Source organism: Ursus arctos, unplaced genomic scaffold, assembly GCF_023065955.2.
Source record: "Ursus arctos isolate Adak ecotype North America unplaced genomic scaffold, UrsArc2.0 scaffold_13, whole genome shotgun sequence".
Lineage (NCBI taxonomy): Eukaryota > Metazoa > Chordata > Mammalia > Carnivora > Ursidae > Ursus > Ursus arctos.
The window spans coordinates 9411566-9426520 of record NW_026622797.1 but is presented as its reverse complement, the minus strand read 5'-3'; the positions used below and the strand labels follow the sequence as shown (position 1 = coordinate 9426520).

At 39.6% G+C, this 14955-nt stretch overlaps 1 protein-coding gene across 6 annotated transcripts in view; it reads right to left on the bottom strand.

Annotated features, from left to right (window-relative positions):
* The window catches only part of SERAC1 (serine active site containing 1), a 59758-nt gene that overhangs the window by 11794 nt on the left and 33009 nt on the right, over positions 1-14955 (bottom strand). For all 6 annotated transcript variants that reach the window (XM_057310920.1, XM_048226057.2, XM_057310921.1 and 3 more), the window contains 2 exons: positions 10023-10136; positions 7855-8017 (listed from right to left, as the gene is read on the bottom strand). In XM_057310920.1, coding sequence (XP_057166903.1) covers positions 7855-8017; positions 10023-10136 — 277 coding nt within the window. The remainder of the gene's footprint in view (positions 1-7854; positions 8018-10022; positions 10137-14955) is intronic.

The window sequence follows — 14955 nt, the reverse complement described above, 5'->3', positions numbered from 1 at the left end:
GCCATCAGGGAAATTCAAATCAAAACCACACTAAGATACCACCTTACGCCAGTTAGAATGGCAAAAATTAACAAGGCAGGAAACAGCAATTGCTGGAGAGGATGTGGAGAAAGCAGATCCCTCCTACATTGTTGGTGGGAATGCAGGCTGGTGCAGCCAGTCTGGAAAACAGTGTGGAGGTCCCTTAAAAAGTTAAAAATTGAGCTACCCTATGACCCAGCCATTGCACTACTGGGTATTTACCCCAAAGATACAGACGTAGTGAAGAGAAGGGCCATATGCACCCCAATGTTCATAGCAGCATTGTCCACAATAGCCAAATCGTGGAAGGAACCGAGATGCCCTTCAACAGATGACTGGATTAAGAAGCTGTGGTCCATATATACAATGGAATATTACTCAGCTATCAGAAAGAACGAGTTCTGTTGAGAACTCGGATGGCACTGGAGGAGATAATGCTAAGTGAAATAAGTCAAGCAGAGAAAGACAATTATCATATGATTTCTCTCATCTATGGAACATAAGAACTAGGAAGATCAGTAGGGGAAGAAAGGGATAAAGAAAGGGGGGGTAATCAGAAGGGGGAATGAAGCATGAGAGACTATGGACTCTGGGAAACAAACTGAGGGCTTCAGAGGGGAGGGGGGTGGGGGAATGGGATAGACTGGTGATGGGTAGTAAGGAGGGCACGTATTGCATGGTGCACTGGGTGTTATACGCAACTAATGAATCATCGAACTTTACATAATGTAATAAAAAAAACATGAAAAGAAAAAAAAAAAGAAACCAGGGATGTACTGTATGGTGACTAACATAATAAAAAAACATTAAAAAAAAATAAAATTCTACCTATAGAGATATACAGGTATATTACTGGTATACATACAAAAATATGGCTTTATTTTTAATGGAGTCTCAAGAAAGGAAACACAAGAGAAATCATGGCACAAGACATTTCTATGGCTTTTTTTAGTTGACAACGTATTTTCACAATGCCTGAGATGCTTCACCTTTTACAAAACATCAAATGCCCCTTGGAAAATGTGTCTTCTTTAAGATTCAGTGTTTTTTAAATTATGTGACATCTGAATACATAATTATAAAAACAATTAAAAAATAGTACCTAATAATCAAAATCCCACTTTAGCACTCCCATCATTTACCAATTCCATTTCCATCCTCGAAAGTAACTAGAGTTAAAAGTTTGGTGATGACCCTTCCAAACCTTTTTAAAAATTCAGTCACATACCCATAACTTCTACATACACACTACAGCTCTATATGCAATTTTTTTTTCTTTTTTTTCCTAAATGGAATAGTACTATTCCTACTGTTCTGTGACTGGATCTGATACTTTCACTATTGTGTCTTGGAATGCTCTCCACATACTTCTCTTTTTAATTATAGCATTTAACACAGTTGAAGTATTCCATTGTTTCTTTAACATTATTCCTACTGGCAAACATTTAGGTTTTTCTATTTTTTCCATACTGCAAACACCAGTCCAATAAACATTTTTATATACAAATCTTTAAGAACGCCCATGAGTACTTAGGTAGGAGAGAATTCTAGTAGTATTATTACTAGGTCAAATGGCATATACATTCTTTTAATAGACACTACTAAGTGCCTATCAAAAAACTGAATCAGAGGCGCCTGGGTGGCTCAGTCGTTAAGCGTCTGCCTTCGGCTCAGGGCATGATCCTGGAATCCTGGAATCGAGCCCCACATCAGGCTCCTCTGCTGGGAGCCTGCTGCTTCCTCTCCCAATCCCCCTGCTTGTATTCCCTCTCTCGCTGGCTGTCTCTCTGTGTCAAATAAATATATAAAATCTTAAAAAAAAAAACAAAAAACTGAATCAATGTACATCCTCACCAATGATACATGAGAGAAGCAGTTTCACCCACCTTCACCAGCAGTGGATATTACCAATATCTTTTTAACTGTTGTAAATCTGAATGGTAAAAAGTTACAGATGTGATACTATTAAGAGTACATAGATATAAAGATACAGGATACCTAAAAAAAAAAATACAACAAGGTAAGGCAGAATTCAAACTGAAATATTCAGAAATAATGGGAGCTGGGCAAAAAGCAGCACAGATAACTTTGAAAAGTTTAGACATAAAATTGAAAAGCAGAAGAGGGGGTGAAAAACCAGGGGGATGTGGTGTCACGAATTTCGGTGGTTTTTCACACCATCCCCTAATCTGTTGATCAAAGGCTCCTGTTGAGAAGGAGCCACTGACTATGCCGATTAGAAAAGACTGGCAATTTCTAAGATAGTGAAAGGAGCCAGGATCCAGATGTAGTTGGAGGTCTCCTAAGAGATGTCCTTTTTCCTACCATCAAGAGCAGACAAGGAGAAGACCAGTTTGGTTTTGGTGGTGAGAAACTAAGGGAAATCCCTTTCAGAGTCTCAGCTGTCTCACTGGAGGAGGAGGGGTCATCTGCGGAGAGGGACAGAGTCAGTGGAAGGTCTGAGGAGTGTGGAGGAGGTTCGAATCGTCTCTGCTAGGAACAGTAAGGCAAGCCGACTGGAGAAACAGGACTGCTGATACCGAAGGTGACAACCAATCTGCAATGATTCTACGCTCAGCCACGGAAGCAGCAGTAGTAGGTTTTCTCTGGTGTTGGGGTCTGACCAAGGGTGTGCTCAGAGGATGGAAGAGAAAGGGCGTTCGAGGGCACTGAGGATAATGTCAGTGAAATGAGGGACCATGGAATATATATACACTGTGTCAGGAGGGGAGTGCGGATAAAGAGGACTGAGGGACTGGGAGAAAAAGGGGTCAGCAGATAAATTTCTGGAGAGAATAAAACCGGTCACTGTGGGAGTAGGTGCAAAAACAAGGCTTGAATGAGAGAAGGATGTGCCCTGAGAGGTGAATTACCGATTTTATAGGTGAAATGGTTTCAGGCCGTGACTAAATCCAGGTGCGGCATGGGAGTGGAGTACTAGACAGTCGGGAGCAGAGAAGGAAGTCAATGGAGATGAGAAGGTCAAGGGACTGAGAGACCAAGGTGTTCAGTGGGCTGTCCACTAGATACTGAAATCCCCGAGACGATGGAAGACTTGGGCTAAGAGCCAGGGTTCAGTTTGGGGAAGAGTGTTTTGTGGGTTTTTTAAATAAAACACTGATTTGATCAAGGCTCTATCCCATTAAAGAAACTGAAGATAAGTCAACAGAAATTATCCAAAGTAAAACACAGAGAAGGAAAAAAGTATTTGAAGGGAAATGAAGAGAGTCTCAGTGACTTGTGGAACAGAATCAAGAGATCTAATATCCATGACTGAGGTCCCAAAAGGAGAAAAGAGCAAAAAGGAGACAAGAAAAAGTATTTTAAGATACACTGGCTGGAAATCTTCCAAATTTGATCAAAAACATCAACCCACTGATTCAGTCTGCTCAGCAGACACTGAGCAACACAAATCTAAAAAAGGAACCAAGCACTTCATAGTCAAATTGCTAAAAACCAAACATAAAAACCTTAAAAGAAGCCAGCAAGGAAACGACAAGGTACATACAGAACAGAAGTGGGAATAAGACTTCTCATCAGACAGCAGTGGTCAGGAGAGAATGGAATGACAGTTTTAAAGTGCTGACAGAAAAAATAACACACTGTCAACACAGAATTCTTTATCCATGGAAAATCTCTTTCCTGGGATAATCAAATAAAGGCAAAGTAAAGACTTTCAGAAAACGAAAGGTGAGAGAATTTGTCCAGCAGACCCAGGTCTTCAGCCTGAAGGGAAATGTTATCAGATGTAAACATAGATAAACAGAACAGAAGGAAGAACACTGGATATTATAAATCTACAAATAAAAAGACTTTTCTTTTTTTCTTATAGTCTTTAAATATCACTTGACTGAATAACAACAATGTATCACAAAGCCTATAACATATGCAGGAGTAAAATACATTATGACAATACAACAAAGGATGGCAAGGGGTGGAAAGTGAATTACACTGTTTTAAGAATCTCACACTACATATAAAGTGGCATAATAATAACTCAAGATAGACTGTGATAAATTAAGGATACCCCAATAAAAAATACATAAATACTACTATATAAAAAGCCAAAAGAGGAGAAAGAACAGAATGTGAAAGATATTCAAGTAACCCAAAAAAGTCAGTAAAGGAGAAAAAAGAAACAATAGTTACGATTACATTAGAGGTAAAGAGACAAAACACTCAGATTAAAAGGATCAAATTGGATTTTAAAAAAAAGATCCACCTATATGCTGTCTATAAAAGATGTATTTATTTTTAAAGTTACAGAAAAATGAAAGCAAAAGAAGGTGAAAAGATAAAAGATCGGTAATGCAAATAGCAAGCATAAGAAAAAACCAACGTGATCATCAGGGAAATGAAAATCAAAACCACAATGAGCTATCACCTCACACCAGTGAGAATGGCTAGAATTAAAACGACAAGACATAACAAGTGTTAGTGAGGATGTGGAGAAAAGGGAGCCCCTGCAAACACAACATAAACTGGTGCAGCTGCTGTTGGAAACAGTATGAAGCTCCCTCAAAAAATTAGAAATAGAAATAGCATACAATCCTGGAATTCCACTACTAGGTATTTACCCAAAGAAAATGAAAAAGCTAATTCAAAAAGCTATAAGCCCCCCTATGCTTATCACAGCATTACCTACAAGAGCCAAGAAACGGAAACAACCTGTGTGTGTCAGTGGGTAAATGGGTAAGATGTGTACGGGCGTGTGTACGTGTGTGATAGACGATCACTCAGCCATAAGAAGGAATGAGATCTTTCCATTTGTTATTACACGGGTAGACCTAGAGGGAATTATGTTAAGTGAAAGAGGTCAGAAAGTGGGGCGCCTGGGTAGCGCAGTCGTTAAAGCGTCTGCCTTCGGCTCAGGGCGTGATCCTGGCGATCCGGGATCGAGTCCCACATCAGGCTCTTCCGCTATGAGCCTGCTTCTTCCTCTCCCACTCCCCCTGCTGTGTTCCCTCTCTCGCTGGCTGTCTCTCTGTCACATAAATAAATAAAATCTTTAAAAAAAAAAAAAAAAAAAAAAAAAAGAAAGAGGTCAGAAAGAACACCACAAATACCATATGTTTCACTTATACATGGAATCTAAAAAAACCAGAAACACAGCCACAGAGAGAACCAGTGGTTGCCAGATGGAAGGGGGACGGGAGGATGAGTGAAACAGGTGAATGGGATTAAGAGGTAAAAACGTCTAGGTACAAAATAAATAAGTCACAGGGATGAAGAGTACAGCATAGGGAATATGGTCAATAATATAATACTGTGTGGTGACAGATGATAACTACACTATGGTGAGCATTACATAATGTATAGAATTGTCAAATCACTATGTTGTACACCTGAAACTACTATAACATTGGACGTCAATTATACTTCAATAATAAAAATGTTTTAAGAAGAAAAAGCTAGTGTGGCTATTTTAATACCAGATGAAGTAGACTTAAGGAAAAGGAGTACGCCCAGTGGGAAAGACATCACTTAGTAATAAAAAATGAATAATTTTACCAGGAAGAAAAACCTGGCAGAACTAAAGGGAAAAACAGATAAAGTCAAAATCATAGTTGAAAAATTTCACACATCTCTCGGTAATTCGTAGAACTAGACAAAACGCAATGCAGACCTAGAGAAGATTTGAGCAGTACTATCAGCCAATGTGGTTTGTTATATATTGAACACTTCACCTAACAACTACAGAACACTCATTCTTTTTAAGTGCACACAGAACATTCACCACGACAGACCATACAGCAGGCCATCAGGTACGTCTCGGTAAATTTCCAAAGACTAAAATCTGTTTACAGGGTCTGTTTTCTGAACACATGAAATACTAAATTAAAAATCAGAGACATATGATATCTAGAAAACAATATTTATAAACTATGCAGCACACTTTTAGGTAACCCATGAGACAAAAAATTCACAAGAAAATTAGAAAAATGTCAAACAGAATAATAATAAAAATACAATATATCCAAAATGTGAAGGATGCATCTAAAGCAGGTTAGAGGAAATTTACTGCTTTAAATACTAAATTGTAGTGATCTGAAAACCTATCTTCAAATTCTTTGGCACTATTCTCTATTAAGACGTTACAGGCAAATAATGAATCATGGAACACTACATCAAAAACTAAGGATATACTGTATGGTGACTAACATAATAAAAAATTATTAAAAAAAAAAAAAGACGTGATGAGTCTAAACCCCTTCCAAATCTCCTCCCCTTGAATAGGAGCCAGCCTCAGTGACTAGCTTCTAATCAATAAATCATGGCAGAAATGACTTCCAGTGCTTGATTATAAAAGGAAAAGAGCTTATAGCTGGCCCTCTCTGGGGACGTTTGCCCTTAAAACCTAGCCATCGTGCTTAAAGGAAGCTAAGCTGCATGCAGTGGCGCATGTGGAAAGGAGCCGGTGTCCCCAGTCCCAGGTGAGAGCCAGTAGCAGTTCGCAAGCCAGGAAAGCGAGCAATCTTGAAAGCATGTCCTCCACCCCATGGCTGAGCTGCTCCAGTTACTTCTGCTCAGAGTGATGTAAGCTTTCCTATCAAATCTTGCCCGTTTCAGATTCATGAGGAAAATATATGACCACTATTTTAACCAATGAATTTTGTGTTTGATACACACACAGCAACAGATGACTGAAACAAGGAAAGAGGTTAAAATCGGTGATCTAAGTTTCTACCTTAAGAATCTAAAAAGTCAGAATAAAACCCATAGAAAGTAGTCCTTTATAGAAAAAGTTGGCTGATCCCTGAATGAGACTTCATCAAATTAAAAACTTCTACTGATCAAAACGCTCTTAAATGTAAACCAAAAAAAAAAAAAAAAAAGCAGAGACACAAGAAAAAATGTAAATTCATAGTTTCTAATAAATATGAACATATGCATGTACAGGAGCACCTACGTACGCATTTTTGTCTGTGCGTATTTGTATATATCACCTTGCTTTTTCCACTGAAAGAGCCAAGCAAAGACACTCCAGGACCAATAAGCACATCAAGCACCCAGATCCTGATCTCTACCAATCAATCTGCACTAAAATCTATCTGCATCTCTCCTCAGAGAAATGAGCCTGGAACATCTTGTTATTCCAGACAGTACCGAATGCCTCCCAAAATGAGGTAGGCACATTGCAAGGACACAGCGAGCCAGTCTGTGGGGCTCCCACTAACCAAAACTGAGGCAATCTGGCATCAAATGTTAAGTAAGGTAATGAGTTATAAACCATTAAAAAAACCAGCAATCTCTGTGCCCATACTGATAGGGGACGGAGGGAGGGAGGGAGGGACAAGAAGGAAGAAAGGAGGGAGCCAGATGGAAGGGGAGAGAAGGAAGGGCTCTTGCTTACGAGAAAATGCCAAATGCTGAAAAGCACACGGGGAAGGCGTGCTGCAGTTGGAAAACCATCGTTTTGCAGCCATCATGCTAAAGGCTAGATGAGGCCAGAATGTTTGGTAGATGAGGAGCAGGATATCTGCATGGTCTTAAGTATCTCCCCACCATCAGTTTATTAGTTGCAAGGGGGGAAAATCACTATACTCCAAGTACACCTCTTGGTTAACCAAATCACATCAAAGATGATGTAAACAATTAGTCATCATGGCAAACACTGCTCTCCTGTGACTATCCACACACCGATTATCTTAGATGCGGATTACCCACGCCTCAAGCAATTCTGTGCCCCTACTAAAATGACATGGTCTAAGGACCCATACGTAACCCTAAGCAAAGTCTTAAGTCTATTAAAAAACTACTGTATCGTGAGGGGTGGAGGTGGGAGAAGAACAAAGGACCAAACCCAAAATATTCAGTACATAAAGGTGTTACCTGAGCGAACTATAGTAGAATGAAGATGTTCATTCAAAGCCATATTTCCAATGATACGCATTATATTTCTCTGTATCTTAGGACAGTCCTTGTGAAGTTGGTACAGCCTCTGAAGTAGCTGCAAGCCTCCGTTTGCTTCAATTTTATCACAATGCGTAGGTATCTGGCACAATAAAGTAATGAAAGCTCACTTTATGTTGCACAAATTCACTAACCAGGTGACCCAGCATGCTGACGGCACAGCCCGGAGGCTCCTGCTCAAGGACAGAGACCTACCTGAAACTCCTGTCTCAACTTAAACACGCACACCCCTACCTATGGGAGAGGTGCCTCGAAATCACTGAAAAAATTAAGGCTTATCTCACAAGGACTTCGGAAATTTTTATCTTTATTCTCTTTAGCTCTTGGTGGGATGTGTAACCTGACAATGTCATTATTACAGAATTGTTTCAATTTATAGTGATACTTTGGCTGGCTTGAAACTACCTTAAAAAGGTTTTCTCTGCTTGAGAAACCTGCCATCTGATAACAGGAAGAAAAACTCCGTATAAGTGGCAGACTTTGCTTCTGCATACAAGAACTCCCAGAGATAAGCACCATCTGTGGCCCCGCACACCACCCCACACAAGCCCACAGCTGTGGGGCTCTCCTAAAACTCAGGAGTCAGACAATTTTTTAAAGAGAAAGATCAAGTGGTGAAAATCAAAAAGAAAGAAAAAGGGATATGAATTTTTAATGGAAAAAAAGAGATAAAAGAAAGCCAAAAGAAATACGTAATACTATTTTAAGTCCTCACCGTGCGCCAAGGTCATTGGCACGGCCTTGGCCTCTTCCCATCACTAGTTGTACTCACTGACACTGACACGTCACATATATGCAACAATTTCCATTCTCCAAGTTTTTATTGAATTTTATCACATTTTAAGTGCATTTAGAAGTATGTCTTTTAGACATAGATCAGTGAGATATGTAATGACTTGAGAGGTTTCTGGAAAGGTATTCCATGCACTGTGCTTTCCACTGAAGATGCACCTATTGCTTCAGAAACTAGTCTCAAGTTGCCAAAACTCCAGCTCGTTTTCCCACGTGCTCTTTTGAACTACAATGCTAATACCTCTGCTTTGTACTGGATTCCTAACTCCACTGGTGGGAACTAGAGATGACCAGAGATACTTCTGAGCCGTGTCTAATGGCTCCCAAGATTGAATCAGAGAGTTTAAGATCTCTAGGATGGGGTTTCTCATGACGTGGGATGAACCACTTCCAGCAGCCTCACCAGGGATGCCTGTTACAAATGCAAATTTCTGGACATAAGCCCACATCTACTAAATTAAAATTGCTAGAGGTGGTCAGGAAATGCTTTAAGCATGCTTCCTGAGTGACTTTAATGCACTCATGTTTAAGCACCACAGTTTGTTGCTTTTTTCTTTTTAATATCAAGAAAGCACCAAGGGGCGGCCTGGGTGGCTCCATCGGTTGGGCACTATCAGCTCAGGTCATGATCTCAGGGTCATGAGATCAAGCCCCACGTCTGGCTCCACTCTCAGCATGGAGTCTGCTTGCGATTCTCTCTCTCTCTCTCTGCCCCTCCCCCTTCTCTTGCTCTCTCCAAAAATAAATAAATCAATAAATAAGACCTTTAAAAGAAATATAAATAAATAAATAAAACTATATCACAACAGAAAAGTTGCCATAAATGCCAAAAAAATTTAAAAACCACTAATATATGCTCTGGTTAAAATTCAAGAGTATGGTCATCTAAATATTGACTTTTTTTGCATCTGTTACATCTCTACCAGATGTTTTACTGGAAATTACTATCTGGTCATATTATTTGTAAAAATAATCTGAGAAAGGCAGTAGGAAATAGCATAAATCAAAGGTCAATGCCATATTTAGACTATGGGTTGCTTTCTTTACGTGCAATTAAGATTAAATACATTTTTAGAAATACTTGGCAAAAATGAAATATGAGTTTTGGTGTTAAATTATGATTATCAATTCTAATAAGCAACTGGGGAAAAAGCAGAAATTTTAAAACAAGCAAAAAGTTGTTTGTTTGTTTTTTTTTACAGAAAATGAGGATTACTTCCCTTGAATGAGCAATCATGTACAATTTTTTCATTGTGATCATAAAAACTAAACCACATTTTGAAAATATAACTTACCTCAGAATGTTTTACCAAAGCCTCCAAACAGAACATTTCCACTGTAGCTGAAGGAACTTCTCCAAAACTTTCAGCATAAGGAAGTCCATTTCCTCCAAAACACCATAAGCCACCCTGAAAGATAATTAAAATGTTTACTGAAAAGAGTGACTCATATTTTTTGTTTGATAAAAAAATCCCTGAGCTATACACAACATATTTTGGAAGCTAAAAGGGAACTAGTTATGCAAATTGTTGCTTACTAGAACAGAAAACATATGGAATCATTTCTAGGAGAGGCAATCTTTATGTCTTTCTAACTTCTTTCCTCTGTGTCTTCTTCTCTGAAGTATGAAGACTAATACACAATTCTTTATCAAGTAAGAAAAGCCCAGGGTTGACCATAATGTTCTACTGTCAGATGATGCTAGTAGAGTCTACTTGAAGTCTATTAATCAAAATAATAATAAAGAGAAAAGGTATTACTGGAAAAATTTAAAATGAAGATAACCTATGATGATAATCATCAGAGAGCTTTTAGTTCTTCCTAAACTGAAATTCAAGTTCATATGGAAGAGTAAACAGAAGAGCTAGGAAAACCATGAGACAGAACAGGAGTGTGTACTAGCCCTAATAGATAGTAAAATACAAGAATAAACTGGGAAAAGAAAATTTCAACTTTTACTATAGATCAAACGCTAATGTCACTAGTATACAACAATCCTCTACAAATCAGTGACAAAAATACCAAAGATGCTACGGAAAAATGAGCAACAGTCATATACAGAAAGTTCCTCGGAAAGGAAATCTACGACACGATGCCCAGTACTTCTCATAATGAGAGGTATGCATGGTGACACTACATAAGAGCAGTTTTCATTTGTCAGAGGGTGGGGAAGCAGGCACTCCTACCACCCTGCTACTTCTACGGAGGACAACTCAGGGACAGCTGTCTAAAGTGCAAGCACCTGTGCCCTCCAACAGTTCACCCTACAGAGACACACAAAGGCAAAGTGATACAAGTATAGGTTTGTTCACTGCAGCATTGTTTGTAAGCACGAAAGACTGAAACTACTTACTGCCATCAACACGGGGTTGTTAAATCATGATGGGACTACTGTACAATGGAATGCTATGTGAACATGAACATTTTTGAGTCTCCTCATATTGATATATACCAATCTCCAAGATAAACCCTCAAGTGAGCAAAAGGGGCAGAAGAGTGTATCACGTGCTACAATTTGTGTAAGAGTATGTATAACTACATGAATGTGTATGTGTGTCTGTGTGCATGTGCTGGGGTAGGGGAGATGGAAGGGATGGAAGGAAGACTTAACTACTGTTATCTCCTTTGAAGCTCTTGTATTTGAAGGCGGAGCCATAGCTGTGTATACAGGCCACCTGCTGGTAAAAGAGCTCAACTACAAGGTAATGTTTTTCAAAAATGTATAAAGCCCAGTGTTTCCTATAGGAAATACAATCTGTAAATTTCTGCATTTTGAGCTAATTTATAGGGCCCATGGTTCAGTAAACCCAGGAGACATTCAAAAGTTTGGCCATTCTATAATTCTTACTCATGCTATCCTCTCTGATGTAACATTCTGTTTTTCCAAGTTTAAACACGCTTGAATTTCAAACATTTTTGCTCTTTAAATAGAGGTCTGGGAAGGGACTAACTCACTAAGAGTCACTCTCCCCTCTAGCATACATAAGGGCAAATAGTGAACTGGTGGGCTCTGGGGGATGGGAAACTTTTCTTAAAGATCTACCACCACAACCTGCCTCCCCCAAATCCCTCTCCCTACCTCACACCCTTAAATCATCTGACCTCTAAGTTAAATGCTCCAAGGAAAGAAAAAGAAGAAGGAAAAAAAGCTGCCTAGGATTCTGCGTTTTTCTGGATCATTTTCTAAGGGTGATATAAGAATACAGCTCCATTTCCAACCTCATCGGCAAAGCTTCGAAGTTATTTATGAACTGGCAGATTGTGTGGTAGTAAAAAGCACAAGCAAAAAAGAATGAATAAATGGTGCAAAGTCATGGTGTGGTCATACAGATTATATTCTCTTTTTTTTTTTAAGATTTAATTTATTTGAGAGAGAGTGAGCAAGCGAGCACAAGCAGGGGGGCAGAGGGAAAGGGAGAAGCAGGCTCCCTGGTGAGCAAAGAGCCCGATGTGGGGCTTGATCCCAGGACTCCGGGATCATGACCTGAGCCAAAGGCAGACACTTTACCCAACTGAGCCACCCAGGTGCCCCTATATTCTAATTCTTAACATGAAAATAAATACACATAGGTTACTGCTGCTTTATCACTGGATTAAGATAAAGAGTACATAAATTTGTAAAAATTTAAGAAATGCCACACACCAAATTCTGTAAGTGTAACTAAAAAACAATTTCTTAAGGATCAAAGAAATGTAGAGGAAAAGAGAGTGACAAGGTTAAAAGCAGTAATAAGGGTAAGGTATAAAAATTAGAAGGCCATAATAATAATAAAGTATAAGAGGAAATGTCAACTAATAAAGTTACAAAAGAATTTGTATCCATATTATATATTAATCAGGTGTGTAACAAAAACATTTTATGTATAATTTGTTTATTATGATACTTCACTCGAGACACAACATTACTGTGGATTAACATGGTATTTTTCAAATGCATCTCAATAAGTTTATAACAGCCAAATAACTTAATACATAATAGATATTTTCTTACCATATAACCTACACTCCAATTAAACAATATCTCCATTTTTGTCTGTCATACAAAAATACTTTGATTCATAATAGAAATGTGCCAGTTGTTACTTAAGTATGTATAAGTTTGTGCACAGCTGGCTCTTTTAACAATGTCGTGATTCATTCATTCATTATTCCATAAATATTTATTGAGAACATATTGTGTGGGAGGCTGTATCTGGTACTTTGGAGATTATTACAGATTACTGGAAGGGAGTAAGAGAATTAAGTAAGCAAACAAATAAATATAAAGCATATTACACAATGGGATAAATGCTATAAAGGGCAATAAATGCAATGATCATTTGAAATAAAGAGAAAGGTCTCCCTGAGGAGTTGACAAGCTGAGAGCTGAAGGACGAAGAGGCATCCATCTGACAAGCTGGTAGCAGAGAATCTCAGGCAGAGGGAACACGAGAAGATAAATACTTCGTAAGTTCAAGGCCTGGAGAGCAAAGGCCAGTGTGGCTGCGGCATAGTGAGCATGAGGGAGGGGACAGTCAGGCAGTGAAAAAAACAGATTCAGGTAAGCTGAAGCCAAGGGCTGCTAAGAGATGTGACACCTGAAACTTATTATCCATTCTCCTAGAAACACTCAGAAATAAGCTGTGTTTGCCTTCTGTTACTTACACTGATCAGCAGATTTACCCACAACCAAAGTCGGGAGGAGGGGAGGTACAGGGAGTTTGCAGATGACAATGATGGGTTCATGCCAACAAAGAAACCTCAATGTGCACAGCTCTGCACCACAGGGGACTGCAGGACTGAGGAAGCCTGTCCAACTATGTGAAAGCAAGCTTCACACTCTCCTGTTTAGTGTAAGCATCTGTGTCCAAATCCTCTGTCGTTTATCTCCCATCCTTAAACCAAGTCTGTTGGTGTCTGTCTCTCAATCATAACACATTGCTATGCTCATCCAGATCGATGTCAGCAGTGTCTTAATGCAAGGACTTCAGACCCTAATACCTAAGCTGATTTCAGAGAGACTAGGAAATTACAGGGGCAAATGATAATACTAGTACTGCAGAATTTCAGCTGGACTGTCCTTAAGCCAAGACCACAAAAGCTTTATGATGGGAAATCATTTCAGTGCACCACATCCACTGTCCTCTTGACTCCAGGCAGCTTGTCATATTAGAGGAAGAAGAAAGCACAATCTATAACGTTCAAACTTCGGCATCTCTGATTGCTTCCTTAGGCTCGGATCACAGACACCTGAGGTCCTCCAAGAAAGGTTGAAACTGGGGGAGGCTGACTGACTGGAAGGGTCAAGATGGTAACAAAAACAAAACAAGACTGAAAGCTGGATCCTGACACTAAAGAAGGAACGATCTTTTTTTTTTTTTTTTAAAGATTTTATTTATGTATTTGACAGAGAGAGAGACAGCCAGGGAGAGAGGGAACACAGGCAGGGGGAGTGGGAGAGGAAGAAGCAGGCTCTCAGCAGAGGAGCCTGACGTGGGGCTCGATCCCAGAGCTCTGGGATCACGCCCTGAGCCAAAGGCAGACGCTTAACGACTGCACCACTCAGGCGCCCCAAGAAGGAACGATCTTGATGGTAACATCTGGGACGGTGGAAGGCCAAGGACCACCCCTCCCTGTCCCCAGACTCTTAGCAGATTGTAGTCAGCAAATTCCCGGGGCAGATAATGGATGGTTGCCAAGGTTGTAGCTGTGGAGGAGGTGACAGCAAAACTGGGAAGTGCTTTTGCTCTCCCTGACCCAGTTCTCCCAACGAACAGAAGGAACAAAAGGAGGGAAGGCAGATCACTGCCAGGGTGGGTGGGGAGCAGGGGGACAGAGAGTCCTGATACTGCTTCTAATTGTGGGTCCCTTTGTTTTAACGTGCGTAAAAGCTAATCTCTGATGTTTCTGCATAAAAATTTACCACCTCAGAACTCTGCAATTTGTGCAAACCAACCGTGCTTCGAAATGGTGTTCATTCTAAAACAGGAATTGCTAACCCAGGGTGATCCTTAAGTGCCTGGGGTAGATAGATTCAGGGCAGGGAGGGCATATGCATGTACAGGAAAACGTGTCTTAATTCATGACACCTCACAGAAATTCTGCATTGCATTCAATTATAAACACAGACAATAAACTACAGTAACAGTAGCAATCTGTGTGACTCTGTCAGCAATAGAGAGTGCAGATATTTTCCTATCACATCTTATCTGCTGCAGCTTTCTGAAAATAATGCTAGGACCTTCATTC